At 51.8% G+C, this 17040-nt stretch overlaps 6 protein-coding genes; 2 read left to right on the top strand and 4 right to left on the bottom strand.

The window, feature by feature from the left end:
* Nucleotides 1–95: 95 nt before the first annotated feature.
* Nucleotides 96–959, bottom strand: RCC_00412 (uncharacterized protein; the record flags this gene model as incomplete). XM_023765564.1 has 2 exons in its annotated part: nucleotides 96–668; nucleotides 720–959. 2 exons carry the CDS (start codon nucleotides 957–959, stop codon nucleotides 96–98), a joined length of 813 nt encoding a protein of 270 aa, XP_023621332.1.
* Nucleotides 960–2883: 1924 nt separating this feature from the next.
* RCC_00411 (related to metallophosphoesterase domain-containing protein 2) lies at nucleotides 2884–3726 on the bottom strand (the record flags this gene model as incomplete). Its single annotated transcript, XM_023765563.1, has 1 exon — nucleotides 2884–3726. One exon carries the CDS (start codon nucleotides 3724–3726, stop codon nucleotides 2884–2886), a length of 843 nt encoding a protein of 280 aa, XP_023621331.1.
* Nucleotides 3727–4960: 1234 nt separating this feature from the next.
* Nucleotides 4961–8254, top strand: RCC_00410 (uncharacterized protein; the record flags this gene model as incomplete). The annotated part of the gene is made up of 1 exon (XM_023765562.1): nucleotides 4961–8254. The coding sequence occupies one exon, from the start codon at nucleotides 4961–4963 to the stop codon at nucleotides 8252–8254; it is 3294 nt and encodes a 1097-aa protein (XP_023621330.1).
* A 1042-nt stretch (nucleotides 8255–9296) lies between these two features.
* RCC_00409 (related to MFS transporter) lies at nucleotides 9297–11662 on the top strand (the record flags this gene model as incomplete). XM_023765561.1 has 3 exons in its annotated part: nucleotides 9297–9518; nucleotides 9578–10308; nucleotides 10360–11662. 3 exons carry the CDS (start codon nucleotides 9297–9299, stop codon nucleotides 11660–11662), a joined length of 2256 nt encoding a protein of 751 aa, XP_023621329.1.
* A 293-nt stretch (nucleotides 11663–11955) lies between these two features.
* RCC_00408 (uncharacterized protein) lies at nucleotides 11956–13816 on the bottom strand (the record flags this gene model as incomplete). XM_023765560.1 has 6 exons in its annotated part: nucleotides 11956–12329; nucleotides 12391–12490; nucleotides 12550–12672; nucleotides 12729–13142; nucleotides 13195–13623; nucleotides 13679–13816. 6 exons carry the CDS (start codon nucleotides 13814–13816, stop codon nucleotides 11956–11958), a joined length of 1578 nt encoding a protein of 525 aa, XP_023621328.1.
* A 1255-nt stretch (nucleotides 13817–15071) lies between these two features.
* Nucleotides 15072–16907, bottom strand: RCC_00407 (uncharacterized protein; the record flags this gene model as incomplete). Its single annotated transcript, XM_023765559.1, has 1 exon — nucleotides 15072–16907. One exon carries the CDS (start codon nucleotides 16905–16907, stop codon nucleotides 15072–15074), a length of 1836 nt encoding a protein of 611 aa, XP_023621327.1.
* Between the last annotated feature and the right edge of the window lie 133 nt (nucleotides 16908–17040).

Raw genomic sequence — 17040 nt, 5'->3', positions numbered from 1 at the left:
AAATAAGCTCTCCTTCAAATCTTWCCATCCCGGTTGTCGCAATCTCATGGTCGAATGGCCATCTGAAGAGCAATGCTGAACTGGACTGGTGACCATCATCCACTTCCCCGCTCAAACACCTTGACATTCCCATCCCGCTGCATGAGATACAAAAGCTCGCCTTCTTGAATCTCGACTTCGTCACCACAATCACCACCTCTCGTAGCTCGCAACACCCCGCTAACATCTGTCGCGGCGCCGGTATCAAGCCCACGTACACTCAACACCAATTGAGCTGCATGCGCTTGCGATGTGATGAATGCAGCCGTCTCGACTTCAATTGGAGTTGGAGCCGAGTCCGTAGAGCCCGGTACAGCAGCGGACAAAAACGGGGAGTCCGCCGAGAGAGATAGGATTGTATTCTGAACATGCTCCTGACTTCTGAGAGTTAGGAGGAATTTGCTCAAGGCTGCTGCGGTGGTGGTCGAAGTGGCTAATAGGATATCTGGGGAATCCAGTAGGAGTGTAATTTTCTTGAATCGACCTTCAGATTGTGGTGGCTTTGATAATCGAGATAGTGCAGCCAGTACACTCTTCTCTGCTTCTACAAGTGTGCATCCTGCATTATTGCTGAAGCAGTCTACAAAAGCAAATTTGCCGAGTTGAGATTGACGGGAAACGTCCAAGCCCTGTCGTTCATTAGCAATCATCACATCATGACAGACAAAGACTTTACATACTGTTCCCCTACGAATCTCATTTTTCCAAAACGCAGCATCCCGCATCCAGCTCACGAGGAGCACAGCCGCATCATCATCCGCTACTTCTTCATTTGTAGAATGTAAGACGCTGCCGACGTAGCGGGAAGCGAGAAATGTTGCTGTGAAGCCGAGTGTTCCAGTCAATAATGTGAGGGATATTTCTGGAGGGAGGTTCAGATATGGTTCCAGCGCTGGAGGCTGTGAGCGAGCTGCTGACATTGTTGATTGGTTGTTGAAAGGAAGTGTGTTTATTGGAGGAGTGAAAGTTAGTAGAGGCGCGATGAGGATGGAATTGGAAAAAAGGCTAAAAATTTCAAGCTTCATTTTGACCTCACTTCTTCGACTATATTGCCATTCTGTCCATCAAAAGCCATTTAGATCCCTCGCTTATATTCTCCCATCTCTGATATCATTGTCTCATAGTCTTTCGATAGGCATGCCCATGTGCTCTTGGCCAAGGCGATGTCTGCGTCGATCAAGCTTGGACGACGCGAGGCRGAGAGCTCACATGAGGAACACCGGCAATGGCTGATAAGTAAGCCTTTACACAAACAAGTGAAGTTTTCCGTTCTGAATACATCGTATTGTCTGCGGCAGCTTCCCAGGCGGGCTGAGGCTCTTCTGTCAAAGAAGGATCGATCCGTATTTTCTTTGTTATCCTTCGCAAACGTCCCAGATGCAGACATTCCATTGGTACATACATTGAAACCCCGAGAAATCTCACCAACCTTCACCGAAAGACCACGCAAAAAAGTCATGCCTTCAACTTACACAGCAAATCCAACCATTGCGGCCAACACCACGCATGCGTTTGTCCTGTAGGTATGCACATAACGATTGATGTTCGTCGCCAACTCTCCAAGCCCCTGCGACGATCGGGCACATCACCCACGACTTACTCCTGCTCCTCCCAGAGCAGCGCCCAATTGCTCATCGGTGTATTCCAACMCGCCTCATGATCATCATCTTTGGTACAATTGCTCGACAATTGCCTCGCCCCATCACGCAGCCGGCTACTCAATCTGCGGAAAATGTGACGACGATACGATCCGTGAACCCCTTATAGCGGACGCTGCTGCTGCCATGCGCTTGATAACACCAGAGAAACAGCCTCCTCGATGGGACTTGGCCGCGCTCCTTCGCAGGGACACTGGGTTTCTAACTCGCTTGTGCTCGCGCTGTGAGCATTGGGAGCAGAAGTTCTATTGGGAGCGCTGTAGTTGGTGGTTTGACTGGACTTCTATGATCTGCAGGCGTGACTTGCCCTGTGCCACCAATGCTACATCCTATGCGGTTGCGGCTCGTATGGGATGGCCGCAAAACGGTATTTACGCCTGGCTGTAGTCATTGCAAATTCCGAGCTCTGATACGTAAGATAGGATGTACTTGTATTCTGAACGTCAACAACAACGAACGGTCTCGAGCGGGTTACACACCTCCGCAGGATCGAAAGTGCATTCGCGACCAGATTGATGTCATCAACAACACGGTTCCAGCGCTAGTTGCGACAAGAGATGCCAACGACTTGTGGTTGCAGAGCGTTGCTTTGAATTCCAGTGGTAGGCTCTGTCGAGCTTCGCGCAAACGACTTCGGACACGGAGATCGATGAAGAATTCCACATTCAGAGCTTGTAGATGTGTAAGCAACGTCCGACCCATGGTACAAGCAATTGATACTGACTCGAGAATGAAGGGGGCAGAGGTCGATACCATGGGTAAAGAAGAAGTCCTGCTATGCATGGGTTGCGAGCGAGTCGTCTTTCAAAAGGTGCCGCGCCCATGTCTGTCTCCGCAGTGGGTGCCGCCTCCAGCGGACCTAAATGGATATCATCCAGATATCGTTGAAGATCCACCGAGAGGACCACCGGCTCCTGAATGGGCATGTCCGGCCAATCTACCCTCCTCGCGCTTCCGGCCTCCTTTCTTGGCAGAAGATAGTAATGTAGGTAAAAGAGCATCGAGATATCGAAGAAATGTACGTGTTGCCAATCCTGAGATCGATTTCGCGTTAGGCAGGCCATTCCTACCACACGAGGCCTAGTCGGCGGGCCGAAATGATTCGGAATGAGATAAGCAAGTGAATGACTGCAGATCTTATCATCCCGAAGACGATGCATCGTTTTATGCCCTGGACTTTCTCCTCCTATCGCATGTCGTTTAGTGGGAGCTCCACGAGCCATGGCGCATTCTCCGGCTTGTTGGATTCATTCATGATGGCGGCATTGACCATGAGAGTGCTCTTGCCCTTGACGATAGACGCCTGCTGGCATTCCAAATCAGTACCTGCTTGACTGAATGCGACCTGGCACATGCCATCGCCTTCCTTTCTGACCTCATCGTCCCATTTTTTCACTTCCGCTCCATAGCCTTCATGGATATGGCCAAAGCAATGCATGAKCGGTCTCGTCACTTCGATGACCTCTCTCAACTTCCTACATCCCAAATGCTGGTCGTGTGCGAAGTCCAGAATACCTTGTTGGGGTCCATGCGTCATTACAATGTCGGCGCTCGAGGGGATACTCCATCGGTCCTCATCACGCTTGTATCCGAACGCCCAATCGCCGCACTCCGGCTGATACGGTGAAACGAAAATCTTAAAGCTTGCGCCGCTTTGGAGTGTAAACACGTAAAGACCTTCTACAAGGTAGGTGACGTTAGCGGCCTGAGCCAGCGTTCCGGTCATGATTCCCACGGCTTCGTCGTGCTCTTCCGGCTCATCGTCATCTTCAAGGTGCGTACGCCAGTACTCGCCATCGAGGCTGATGTCATGATTACCTGCGATCACTAGTTTGAGCTCCGCGTCGAGTTTGCCGAGCATTTTGAGCGCCTTCTTGTAGGCAGAGGTTCCGCCCACTTGTGTGAGGTCGCCGCAGTGGAGCACAACATCTACCTTTGGCATCTCTTGGCACAGTGGATATTTCTCCGCGGCATCGTATTCGAAGTTGTGAGTGTCGGAGAGAACCAGGAATTTCGTTGGGACCACCATGACGTCGACTTTTGGTGTAATGCTTGATCTTGATATCTGATATTTGATGGCCGATAAGTCTCAATGCCGTTGCAGAGTTGAGTGTTAGAATTCGGTCAGGCGATCTGATAATTGGACGAATGAGAATAGGCAAGGACCATGACGGGGGGAGAGAAAGGGAAAGGCCGGGCAACACATGGATGTGGAATTCATACACAGAAAAGAAAGCGCGATGCAAAAATGCCACATGTCACACACCACTTTACTGGCAAGTCCTGGAATGGCAGAACCTTAGACCCAAGGTAGATGCAAACCTTCCAGAATCGTGGGAAGAGCGTACACTCTGTCCATCGGGTTGGTAGTCTCTTCATGTTACGCATGCACAGATGTCGCACCTTTCATGGACTTGAGTTTCTCACTAGCAACAGTTTTGTTCAGCAAGGAGTGGATTTCGTAGAACTTCGCCCATAGAAGTCTCGATGAACCACGAATAATTGGAGCAGCGGAGCTGAGATTCAATTCTTGTGCCGTCCAGGTCCCTTTGAGCCACGACAGCCCAGGCAAGTAGGTAGTCGTCGATCAGCGAGGCGTCTTCGATAAGTAAGGTGACATTTGCGTAGAGATGCGTATCCACGCAAGATCGTTGGAGCTCGAGGAATGAACTTTGCTGTACATTTGGTACGTTACACAACAGCTGCGGGCATTGATGGGCAGAGAATTCCAAGCCCACACGCCGTGAGATCGCTATGGGTCGTGAACCAAAGTGTGTGTTATATGATCATGATGTTCACCGAAACGTGCGCCCCTAGGCTTTGACGCCTCGGGGTCGGCACATTCTTGCTCATCGATGAAGAAGACGTAGGAAATGAGGTGCAAAGTCGGAGAAGACGTCCGAGGGCAGAGGAAACGGAAGCTTGCCGGCACTCGTCATAATCAAGCGACAACTACGCTTATTGACAGGTGGCCATTGTCGCAACAATAAACAGTTTTTGGGAGAGCCAGCTGTGTTGTCTTCTCGACCGTATTAATGTTCTTTGGGAGGATCATCCAATTCACTTGGCAGTGATGCTGACTGTCCCGTCCCGTCTCGTGCCTCCGATGTGACGTCGGCGTGTCCAGGACCCTCCGTCTCATCCGTCACTTTAAATCAAACACCGCGTCGCCCATCAACACGAACATTACAACCATTTGTTCGCCTACCAACACGTGCGTCCGAACCGGCAGCACAAGCCATGCACAATGAGAGCTTGCTATAATGGGCTTCCGGACGATCCTGTTCATCTACGTGTTCGGAGGGCTGACCTTTCTACCGCTCCTGGCCATCACTGCATGGTACTTGCTGCCCCGAGCTTCGATTGGAGGAAACGATGCAGATCTTGAGGAATCGGACAGCTTGAGAGGACAGGATGTGGGCTCTGCGAAATTGAAGAGTCAGGACAGAAGCCGGGACAACGCGGGAGATGYGGGTGCAAGCGGATCGTTCGCTGTTCTGAGGCGGTATGACCTGCAAGCCGCCCTCACAGCATTGGGGTCCAAGACAGCTACAAATCCAAATGGGACTACTGGTGACGGTGCAGATGGTGCAGGCGGAGAGTCTGTTTCGGTCTACCAGAGCATGTACAGAAGTGTCTTCACTGGCAACAAACAGAACAGCAGTGCCACCTCTTTACTGCAACACGACGAGACCGATGCTCCAGGCATTCGACGGAAACCTGCTCCGGCAAATGTGCTGTACATCGTCCTTCGCCATGGGCATTTAATGGTCTATGACTCGCCAGCACAGGTGGAGGTCAAACATGTCATCAGCCTGGCGAACCACTCTGTCTCGCTACAATCTGGTACCGTCGAAGACGAAGATCTGGACGAGAAAAAGATTCCAGAATCAGACTTATTCATCAAGCGGACAGCAGTGGTGCTTACACCCGTGGAGCTGCCAAGTGGCGCGTTACAGCCGGCAAGCACAGCACCACCAAAACCATTCTACCTCTTCTCTGCGACGAACATCGAGAAAGAGGCCTTCTACCACGCTCTTCTGGCAGCTCGCACAAATCCTCCCACTCCTAGGGCATTGGACACTGATGCTCTTATCAAACTCCAATCCATGCTCCACTCCTCTTCCATGACATCGGAAGCCCGTGCTCTGAATGCAATCATCGGCCGTGTGTTCCTTGCGATCCATCGTACTGATGCCATCAATGACTTTATCCGCTTCAAGATTGAGAAGAAAATTGCGCGAATACAAAAGCCGACATTCATTCCCTCGCTCCGCATTCAATCGCTCAACCTCGGCGACGCAGGACCTGTGCTTTCCAACTTCAAGATGCGTGATCTGAACATCACGGGTGATATGACTATCAGTGCCGACATGAAGTACACGGGCGGTCTTTCAATCACGTTCCTCGCAGTGGCAAGGCTCGATCTTGGGCCGCGCTTTAAAGTCAGAACTGTTGACTTGGTACTGAAGACTACAATCAAGCGCATAAGTGGCAATATGCTGCTTCAAATCAAGCCACCGCCGTCGAATCGGATGTGGTTCTGCTTTGAAAGCGTCCCAGAGATGGAGATTCGAGTCGAACCCGTGGTCAGTGAGCGGAAGATTACCTATGGATTCGTGCTGCGAGCAATCGAGGAGAGAGTGCGCACAGCCATCGCGGAAGGTCTCGTGCGACCTAATTGGGACGACATCCCCTTTCCATTCACAGATACTCGTGGCAGTCATGCTCGTGGTGGATTATGGCGGCACGATGGAGAACCAGACGATGCTCAAGCCATGGGTGTTGCGGAAAAAGAAGTGCAAGAATCTGAGATTCAACCTGGTGTGGAAGCAGCTGTATCTACTGGCGTCTCCTCCGGTGCGATATCTGTGGACGAGGGTCAGGTCAGGCGTCGTACAATGGAGTCAACAGAACAAGGGAACGAGCCAGGAACCAGCCCGGAGAAGCCTCAGCAGTCTTCTAGCTCTCCAAGATTGCTTAGGTCTACCTCGATTTCTTCGTCGATTCCTAGTGTGGCCGTTGATGGGCAGAACGTAGAACCCRTGCGCAACGACGACGCATCTTTGCGTGCGACTCCCACACCAAACAGGAAACTGTGGCGAACACGTGGAACGCCAAGTTCGCAGCAGCAACCCAGAGATGCTCTAGAAGAGCTTCGAGATCTTCGCGATCGTGCGGAGAAGAATACGGTATCGTCCACGCGGAACGGGAGTGYCTCTGAGATTCCTGATCCCGAACATGACGCGCCTTCCACTCCTGCAGAAACGGCAACCGGAAGCACCGTGGAAAGCCGACGGCCATCAGACGACTCTGCATCATCTCCTGCGGCTCGTACATTCTCGATTCAGAGCGCGGACTCGGAGCGATCAGCTACAAGCTCACTCTCGTCATCCCAGAGTGGTCAAAGCCAATCGAAGAAAGCAAATGTCCTTGCCGCGACCGTCGCTGCCACCAACGCAGCACGCAACTGGGGTTGGAATACACTCCAGCGCAACAAGACCGTGTTTCCTCGTGTGAATTCCAAGCAGGAAACTACAACTCCTGCCGCGGACCAGCCCATGGGTCGAGGACAGCCTCTCCCACCGCCGGGAGTACCTCTCCCCGGACCACAGCAGAAGACGTTGTGGGGAAACATGAAACGGAAGCCAGTGCCAAACTTACCGCCAAGGCCGCAGGCAGCTGGGGTTGCGGAGCGGCTCAAAGCAGATCAGATACCTCGTGAAAGCGAAGAATTTGAGCCATGGCAGGAAAACAGTGGGCCGGTGGAAGGCCAAGCCTTCGCCGCGACGTCAGATGACACGAGTGGAGTTCGAGCTTCGACTTCCCATTCATCAGCAACAACGCCTTCTTCTAAAAACGAGCTTCAAGTGCCAACACCACAAAAAGATAAACCCGACTTGGCTCGCAAAGCTAGCTGGGAAGGGAGCAAGATCCCGGTCAAGGCAGGAAAGACACCTCCGGCTCTGCCACGTAGGCCATCGCCAGTCCAGAGGCACTCTCCCCGATCATCGACACCTTCCATCATTAGCAATGCGGATACTGATAGCGTTCTTAAAGTGCCCGAGAGCGCGGCAGATGCTGTTGCGGCTGAGAATTCTACGACTGATCTCGCTCGAGGCGCTACGGAAGTGCTGAACGTTGTGGATGCAACCGAAGGTGTTGAGGCGAGCCTCTCACCTGACGATGCGAGTGATTCCAGGCGTCTTTCGGGATACTCTGCCCATCGACTGGATGATAAGAGTAGTCTCAGACGATCATCGAAATCTCCCAGCATGAACGGCGGAATGCATGAGAGTCTGGCTGATGTCACGGATAACTTTGCCATGGACGAAGATATCAACGAAGCGGACTTTGACCGAGATACAAAGCCTGCACTAATAGCAGCTGAGAGTTCAAGTCGAAATGGCGCAGACACGGCAGTCAAGCCAGCCGAAGACAAATCGGACTCATCGACGTCCAAGATGCAAAGCGAAGAGGAGATAATGGCCGAGCGAGTGCGGGCTCGAACACAGTACCACACGCTTGGGAGCGGCAGTCCAGCCAGCAGAAAGTAGATTCGCAAATACTAGCTAATCAATAGACGTATCACTCAAATACCTCTCTGGCGGGCTAGATCATGTGCTGATGACAAGGTTGGAACGGCAAGTGGAAGAATAATCGATGATGTCTGGTATGCGTAGGCGTAGGCGTCTAGCCAGCAGCAAGATACCTTGGTCCCACCCTGCGTCTTCTTATCGGCACCTCAACCTGTTAGAATAATGCTACCCGCCTCGTCTAGCTGCGTGTGCAGACAGCTCTAAAATGTGCCGCACACGCACGCGCACACACATGTTTCTGTAGGCCCGTGGCGGTGAGACAACCCATTCATTCGCAGGCGCGCTCAACGTCACCATACAGCGTCGAGCGAATCAATCAGTGACTTGTGCACGTTCGTCTCATAGCTCCCAGGCTCCATCTCTCCGTAGGGGGCACTGGTTGTTCTTCGGGCCGTGTGAGCCTCTCCGGCACGTGCAAGGGTTGAATCCACGGCTCATCCGAGTAGATCTAGAGGCTGGAGAGATTATTGTGTGGGAGTGTGGGGACCACATCCCACAGGAAGCAAGCCCGAAGATCATGAAACCGCGCCGGGAATCCGTCGCGATGATGCCGCCGCCCGCTTGTTCCCCGAATGACATCCTTTGCACCTAACTTATCTTCGCGCGTCTTTTTGTTTTGGGGGGGGGATCCCGTACATTGCATCCCTGTACCGACGATGGTGCGCGTCTGCATCTGCGAGGTGTAAAAAAATAAAAGATAATAATGCGCCGCCACCGCCTCTGGTTCCCCGGACGCGGTTGCTATCATTCACTCCCCCCTCCATCCGATGTCTTGCAGGATTCACCTTTCACGCGCATGACCTCGTATCTACAAAAGGGTGGACCACGCGCTGCCACATGCCTGTTTGATGTGTTGAACGGGGTTTTGCTTGTCTTACTTGGCGGTTTGGTTTTTGATCTTGTGTTGTTGGGCATATACGGACGGGCCTGTGCGAGCATTCTTCCTTATTCCTTCTTGACGGCTGCCTTGTGTTAGAACGATAGAAGATATATATACAGCATGGCTACAGAGGAGAAGGTTGTTGGGGATTCCGTCGTGTCTCCTCCTACTCCTCCTGTGGATGATGGAGCGGGAAAGAGACGTCTTGGTTGGAAGCAGATGAATGGGAATGGTAGGAAGAGTGGTACTCCCAGCGAGAAAGATTCGGGGGTTGAGGAAGGGTTGGAGAAGAGGCCTCCGAGGTGGAATATGGGCATACTCAATGATCGCCAAACTGAAGAGGTATATATTCACTTGGCGGGAGGGAAGAGTGACAGCAACTGACATGACTTCTCTGCTAGGTCCCCGGCTCCATTCTGCTGCTCTCCAAGGTCTCCGAATACAACGAACCTCTGGGTATGCGTAATGCACCCGGTCGTACCTCCGCCTCCTCCTTCGCATACCCCTACTCTCAATCTCGATCGAGCTCACGGAGTCGGAGCAGAAACCCACCAAAACCAGTTAAAGAGGAGAAGAAGCTCACCGCAGACGGGAAGATCGTCTTGGAACCACAGCCAGATGACAGTCTGAACGATCCACTCAACTGGAAGGTCTGGCGTCGAGATGTCGCGTTGCTGTCTCTTGGCTTCTACTGCATGGTGGGCGGTGGTATGACCCCCATCTTAGCGGCTGGCTTCGATGATATTGCAGAGGAATATGACATCTCTGWGCCACGCGTGGCTCTTACAACCGGACTATACATGATGGGTCTTGGGCTGGGAAGCGTGGTGCTGAGTCCCACTGCCATTCTCTTTGGCAAGAGACCTGTCTACCTGGTTGCGGCTTTCTGCTTCATTCTGTCGTCGGTCTGGTGTGCATTGTCTCCCAACTTTGCCAGTCTGGTGGTGGCCAGAATCTTCCAAGGATTCGCTGTCAGTTCTGTGGAATGTCTTCCATCTGCTACGGTTGCAGAGATCTACTTTTTGCATGAAAAGGCATACAGATTGGGTATCTATACCTTGCTGCTGCTTGGTGGGAAGAACTTGGTCCCTCTGGTTTCAGCCGCTGTTATCCAGAGTCTTGGTTGGCGATGGTAAGTTCTCCTGGTATATACATTAGGAAAACATACTGATGACACTCGTAGGGTATTCTGGGTTGTTGCCATAGTCGTTGGATTTGGATTCGTCCTGTTGTTCTTCTTCGTGCCAGAGACCTTCTGGGACCGAACTCCCGTTCGATACAACCCAAAGCGCCCCCGTTCCAGTCGCCTGGGACAGGTCTGGAAGTCGATCTCCGGACCCTCAAGCCCGGTTGTAGAAAGGAAGCCAGTTCCCAGCTCGGCCGAGAACCCGACTGACGAAACCATCACCGCGAACCCAAAAAGTGCTGGCAAACACATTCATTTCCAAGCAGACACTCCAGAGGATGAAAAGGACGACAACGACAACGACTCCGATCGTACTGACGACGCTGATGCGATCAAACCAACACCGGTGGAAGAAGCACTCAAGGAAGAGCCCGTCCACGTTGAGAACAAACCCGCAGGCTACTTCGGCATCGAGGCCAACTCTTCAGCGCTGGAAGCCCAAATGCCTGAAATGCTCCCCATCTCAAGAGTACCCACTGACCTCAGCGATCACTCCCATCATTACGACCCACGAAATGCATACACCAAAGACCGCATAGCACTTCCCCCGAAAAGCTTTGTACAGCAGCTCCGTCCATGGTCCGGCCGGCTTCGAGATGACAGTTGGATCCGCGTTGCAATCCGACCCTTCATTCTCTTCGCATATCCCAGCATTCTTTGGAGTTCCTTGGTGTATGCCTTATCCATCGGCTGGCTCATCGTCCTCTCCGAATCCGTCTCTCACATTTACATTTCCAGGGAAACCTACAACTTCACCCCTCTCCAAGCCGGACTGGTCTACATTTCGCCCTTTGTAGGCGGTATCCTCGGCACAGCCGTCGCCGGAAAGGTCTCCGATCTCATCGTCCGGTATCTCTCCCGTCGCAACGGCGGCGTCTACGAGCCAGAATTCCGCCTCATCATGGCCATCCCAATCACAATCTCCACGACAATCGGATTAATGGGCTACGGCTGGTCAGCACAAGAACGCAACGCCTGGATCGTTCCGACCGTGTTCTTCGGAGTCATATCTTTCGGTTGCTCATTGGGAAGCACCACAGCGATTACCTTTGCCGTGGATAGCTATCGACAATACGCCGGCGAGGCGCTCGTCACGTTGAATTTCTCCAAGAACATTCTGCATGGATTGGTGTTTAGTTTGTTTTTCAATCATTGGTTGGAAGCCGAGGGGAGTAAAGATGTGTTTATTGCTATTGGAGGTATTCAGTTGGGGTTCATGTTGACGACGATTCCGATGTATATCTATGGGAAGAGGGCGAGGATGTGGACTGTGAGGATGAATCTTATGGAGAAGTTTTGAAGTAGGGATGATGATGATGATTTTGATGATTGATGGTGTTGGAGTTTTTGGGGGGCAAGGGATGTTGACGTGGTGTTGTTATTGTGCGAGGGTGTTGTGGTAATGGATGCTTTACGTATGTATGTCATTGAGCATTATTATGATGAAATTTCGCATGTTTTCTTTCGGCCATGAAAGTAGTAAAGAATCATCTCATCGTCGCGATCTACGCTTTCCTAGTAATACATTGCCCGACCACGCTAAAAGATCATATCCTACACTCTTCCTTCACTCTCCAACAACAACTCAAACCATCAACCCGTCTTATTCCAATCCGTCCTCTCAATAGGCGACTCGGGCGACTCACGCGCCGCCTGCAAATCCCTCAACGCCTTCTCCTGCTTCGACACCCGATCATTATTCCTATCATATTCAATATCCTCCGTAGGCCGATCAATRACTTTCACTTCATGCATCCTTCCATCGCGATCACGGTAGGTGAAATCCGTCGCAGTGGCCTGTCGGGGAGCGTGATGTACCATTTCCAAGGTATCCGAGTCTCCGGATTTCTGGGTGATGGTGGTGGGGGCGCTGCGGTCTCCGCTGTCGAAACGGGTGGTGGAGTCGTCGAAATCGGAGACTTGGCGGAGATGCATCATGCCTTCGTGGCCGACTGCTCGTTCGGGGTCTGTTTTGGATGTTAGTTTTTGGAAGGGCTAGTAGGTAAGGTTTTGGGGGTGGAGACGAACCGATTTGAGAGGGGTGAGCTGGTGCTTTACACTCGCCGGGCTCGATGCTGATGGAGTTACCCGATAGCGCGGCCCATGCGCGTTGGAGGAGTCCGGCCATCTGGTTAATTATGTCAGTGGATTTGTCGATAATACACGCGAGGGCGACAGGCGACTCACAGCAGGCATGCAAGTGCAGATCACGCTGAAGTTCGCTTCGATCGAACTCCACTGTACGACAGAGTTGTAATCCCACGTTGGGTTGGCGCTTCTACCAATCTTTACGAGGTATTGGAGTCGAATCTGTGGACAACCCGTCAGCAGGAATCGAGAAGCCTTAAGAATGAGTAACCACTTACAACAGCACAAATCGTAACCAACAATCCCACCATGAAGATCGTCAACACCCCCGTCTTTCTCCTCCAAGAGATATTCAACTTCAAAAAGTTGTGTAGTGGTAGCACAAAGACGATGACATCGTAGCAGATGTTGATCGCACCGAGTGAATACAGCTGTCCCTGGCGATTGACACAGGTTCCCTTGTGCAGACCGTCCCAAGCGGTCCAGGCGTAGGCGACAGGAGTACACTGAAAGACCAAACTTATGCAATAAGCAAATAGAGTAACAACGTGAACCCAGATCAGTATCCAGCAAGTTCGACGGAACCAGACTCCCACAGCAGCTTCTCGCCAGATTCGGAGGTAGAGTTGCAGGATGCTGATTCTCGTGACCATTACCAGGGCACAGTAAAGGATTGTGAAGACGAAGAATTGCTTCGGAATGTCATCAGTACCTCGTCTTGTAAGGGAGTAACACATTACTCACCTGCAGCATAGACGTAATCCTCAGAGCAGGAACCTGATAAGCATCCGTTCCAAGCCCGTTATCCGTCATGGTCTGAACCAGAACATTGATAGGAATCAACAACACAAGACAATGCAGAATCGTCCAGTCGTCTGTTCCATATCCACTACCATTCAATCGTTCCGGTCTAGCCAAGAATCGTGCGCCCACGAAAATCAGCGCAAAAGCAAATAATCCCCAGGTAAGGCCCCTCGTGATTGGGGCCACATCGCGGCTCACGGCTCCACAGGTGTCTTTGGAGAACTTTTGTGCGATGAGGCCGTCTGGTATCGTACAATTTGAGGTGAAACAAGCGGAGAGTGATGTGGTGAGATTTGCGTTCGGGCAAATGCAGGATATGTCATCGGGGGAGCAGCTGTATTCTGGAAGGACTTGAACGAAACAAAGGCCCTAGCGCGATGTTCAGTATTCGCTGTTTCTTCTGTTTTCGATAGCTGATGCTTACTGCACAATTCGGTAGCGGAAGATCAGTCTGATTCTGGATCTGCTGTAAAGCGGTGGCTGTAGTTTCGTTGCCGGGAGAAAAGAGATTGGCGGAAGCGACGCTCAGTCCAGCGACCAATAGAGCTGCCAGAACTCTCATCTTGATTGTGAACAAGACTCAGTCTTAGTGGTTAGTTGTTGAAGGCGATGTGAGAAGGGAAGAAATGAATACAGCGTGAAGCCGAGTGCGCTTCAGGCCGAGATAGTATCACTGCAACCTCACTCGTCACATTGCTACCACAACTCATGTCCCTAAGCCAATCGAAAACCATATAATCTGGAAGTCATAGAACTGTGGTTGTTCTCCGAGCTTGGCGCAGAATCCCAGTCTATATGACGCCTTTTAAAGTCTACTGGTGGACTAGGGCACCGCTGCGAGTCATTGTCTTAGAATTGCGCCTTCTGCGCGGGACCATACGATGCGATGGCGGTTCCCGTATAAGAATCATGGTCCCATACAGCGATACTAGCGCACGCTGGCCCTGTTTGCCTTGTTTGACATGTGCGGTTCGGGCGAACCTTCGAATCGTGGCGCCTCCAGATCCCGGTCCGTGATGATGCAATCAATGCTAGCAACTACTCATCCAAAACTTGTAGATTCTGATGTTCCTTGCTGCAAAGCGTTCCGACGCTTACAGTCTGTGGTTTGTCTACGTTGACACCCCTTTGCAGGTGTCGCAAGGCAGCGCGATGAGTTATTTCAATCGTGTTAGATCTCCTCAAAGGGAGATCTAAACTCCGCAGCTTTAGCTGTCGAAGTTCGAGCCACCGATGCACAAGGCTCATCGGACACACAAAAGTCGTTCCCGACTCACCAAGCTTTGTCATGTCGGTGCTTGGCAGGCACTTCTTCGACTGATGTAGGATCGRACTCAGATCCGAGTGACCACATGAGTGAACCTTCGGCGTTGCTGTTCTGTCGAATCTGAATGACGCTACGGCCGTCGCCATCTGACTCAAGAGTGATATGATGTTCTATGAGCTATGTCATGTTCCACCTGGAGGCCTCGAGTTTCGCTATGGCGAATGAAGCCACCTCGGTGATGCGCTGAGCGGTCATCGCGAACGTTGTTCATGGGCATGGCAAGAGACCTTCGCAGAGCATGAGTGTCGAGTTGTGGTATGCAACCAGCTTCATTCGATGCCGCCAAGCGCAAGTGAATCCTCCGACCTCGCGGAAGGGTATGTCCGTCCAGCCGCTGCAAGTCCATCGCAATGCGCCATCTCATGCGGGAATGCTGCCACGCATGGACCAATTGCGTCTTCGATGTGTGTCGGAGGTTTGCGCGAGTCGTGGACCGCGGGCGATGGATGGACCATGCTGTACGGCGGGAGAGTGACTCTACATGTGTTCCTCACTGCTCAGTTGCAGCCATCTGCTCCACAGTCAACTTTGCGATCTCTCTCATCATTTGCAAGTCTTCCTTGCCCTCCCGGCCAGCTTTGAGTAAATCTCGCCACTGGACCAACCGTGACGCCATTTCGGCATCACCAACAGCTTCATACTGCTTGATCATGCGAGAAGTGTCCTTCCCAGAACTCATGTACAACCCTCCGCTTCTTTGCGCGAGGAGCACCCATATTAAATTCTGAAGGCAGTCCGACCCTCGCGTCATTTGCTTCATAGACTTCACACTCTGCTGTAGACTCCGAATCTGCGTCGTCTTCAAGGCATCGCTACTAGCAGCCGCAATCTTCATCTTTCTTGAGAACTTTGCGATGCTGGTCTGCAGAGCGGCAAATGCTTTTGCATCGACAGTGGCTTGCCGTAGCTTTTCGATCTCCCTGTTACTGGACTTCTCCTGCAACAGCCTCAGATCGGCCGCACTTTTGATTGTTTGGGGAATAACCTCTCGGCGAAAGTGGTCGTACGAAAACTCTTCCAAATGCTGTCTCAGGGTTGCATCCACAATCGTGCTGATGCCACTAGCGTAGAGCTGGAATGGCGCGAGGAGTCTTGCTTCCAAAAGCTGCACAAGCTTGATGTGATCACCCTGCTGAAGCTCGTCGAGTCGCCGAACGACAGCGTCTTCCAGCTCTGTAACGCACTCACTGCGAAGAATCAAATGTGCGAGACCTGGTCTTGGAGATACTGACGCGCCGCGCAGATTTTGAATAGTCGTCGTAGAGCTCGGACGATCGCCTTCTTTTGACCAATCGTCTTCCACGCGAGCAATGGCAGCAGCTTTGAGTCTTCCCAGCTCGTGCTGCAACACTCCAGCGTCTACCAGCAATCGAGATTGGGAGTCATGTTTAGGTTTGAACGTCTGTCTTCCGGAGTCTGGTAAGAGTGTGATGGTGCATAGTTGAGTACCCTCGTGATGCCAATCTTCGAACTTTGCTCTGACAGCTTGTTCTAGTTCGTCGATGTTCAACGTGGCACCAGTCGATGGTGTGTTTGCGCCGGACTCGCGAAGCTGAATGATAGAGAAACGGTTGTCTTCCAACTCAGTTGCCATGAGATGAACCCGGTCAAGCTGGGACTGTCGATATCGATCCTCGGCAGCGGCAGAGTACTCGCTGGGTACGTAGATCACTTGAACTCCATCAAGGATGACATCTCCCCCTTGGCCTTTGGTGATCAGATCGACGAGCAACTGCAAGATGGGAGTCTGGACTTCATCATCGAAATTTGCAGACACATTGCACACGTCTGTTCCCGCTGCATTGATCGCCTCCCGGATGCGCGTCTCAATGTTCTGCTTCAAAGACTGGTTGCAGAGAAAGCGCTTCTCTTCGATACTGAAAGTCTGCCACTTCGATCCGGAGTCAAACTTGATCCATCGCTCAATTGAACGGGGTGCAATGTCTTGACTGGCGGCGAAAGCGCCGAGGTCGACAAACGATGTCCTTGCCAGATCTGCAAGTTCTTCATGGATGGCGTCTGCAACAGGAACGGGGATCAGGTACCTGCCGTCCTTGCTGAAATACAGCAGCAACGAACATTGGTCCAATATATGTTGCTCGGCTTCCTTTTCAATGCCAAGAAGGGAGGAAATCTCAGAAATCTCGATCCGGGAGCTTCCTTGCTCCAAGACCGACTCGAATTGTGACAGAGCAGTCGTGAAGTCTACCAATGCGTTGCCGGAGAGGYTCCTCACCAGCGAAGGTCTACTACCCTTGTCCAATGACAGTGGCGGGAAGTGCCGGATCAGTGCTTCGACATCCTCCTCGATAAAGATTGGCGCCATCGCAGTGAATGAAAGCTTCAATGAGGAACATGAGAGCACTTCAGCGCGTCCGATGTGGAGACTTGATTGAAATGTAGATAATGTTGTTGATGAAGTTGTAAAGTATTCGATAATGTGAAAGATGTCAAGTCAA

This window comes from Ramularia collo-cygni (assembly GCF_900074925.1).
Source record: "Ramularia collo-cygni strain URUG2 genome assembly, contig: RCC_scaffold01, whole genome shotgun sequence".
NCBI lineage: Eukaryota > Fungi > Ascomycota > Dothideomycetes > Mycosphaerellales > Mycosphaerellaceae > Ramularia > Ramularia collo-cygni.
Note: the sequence above shows the minus strand (reverse complement) of the source record. Positions and strands in the feature narration are given on the sequence as shown.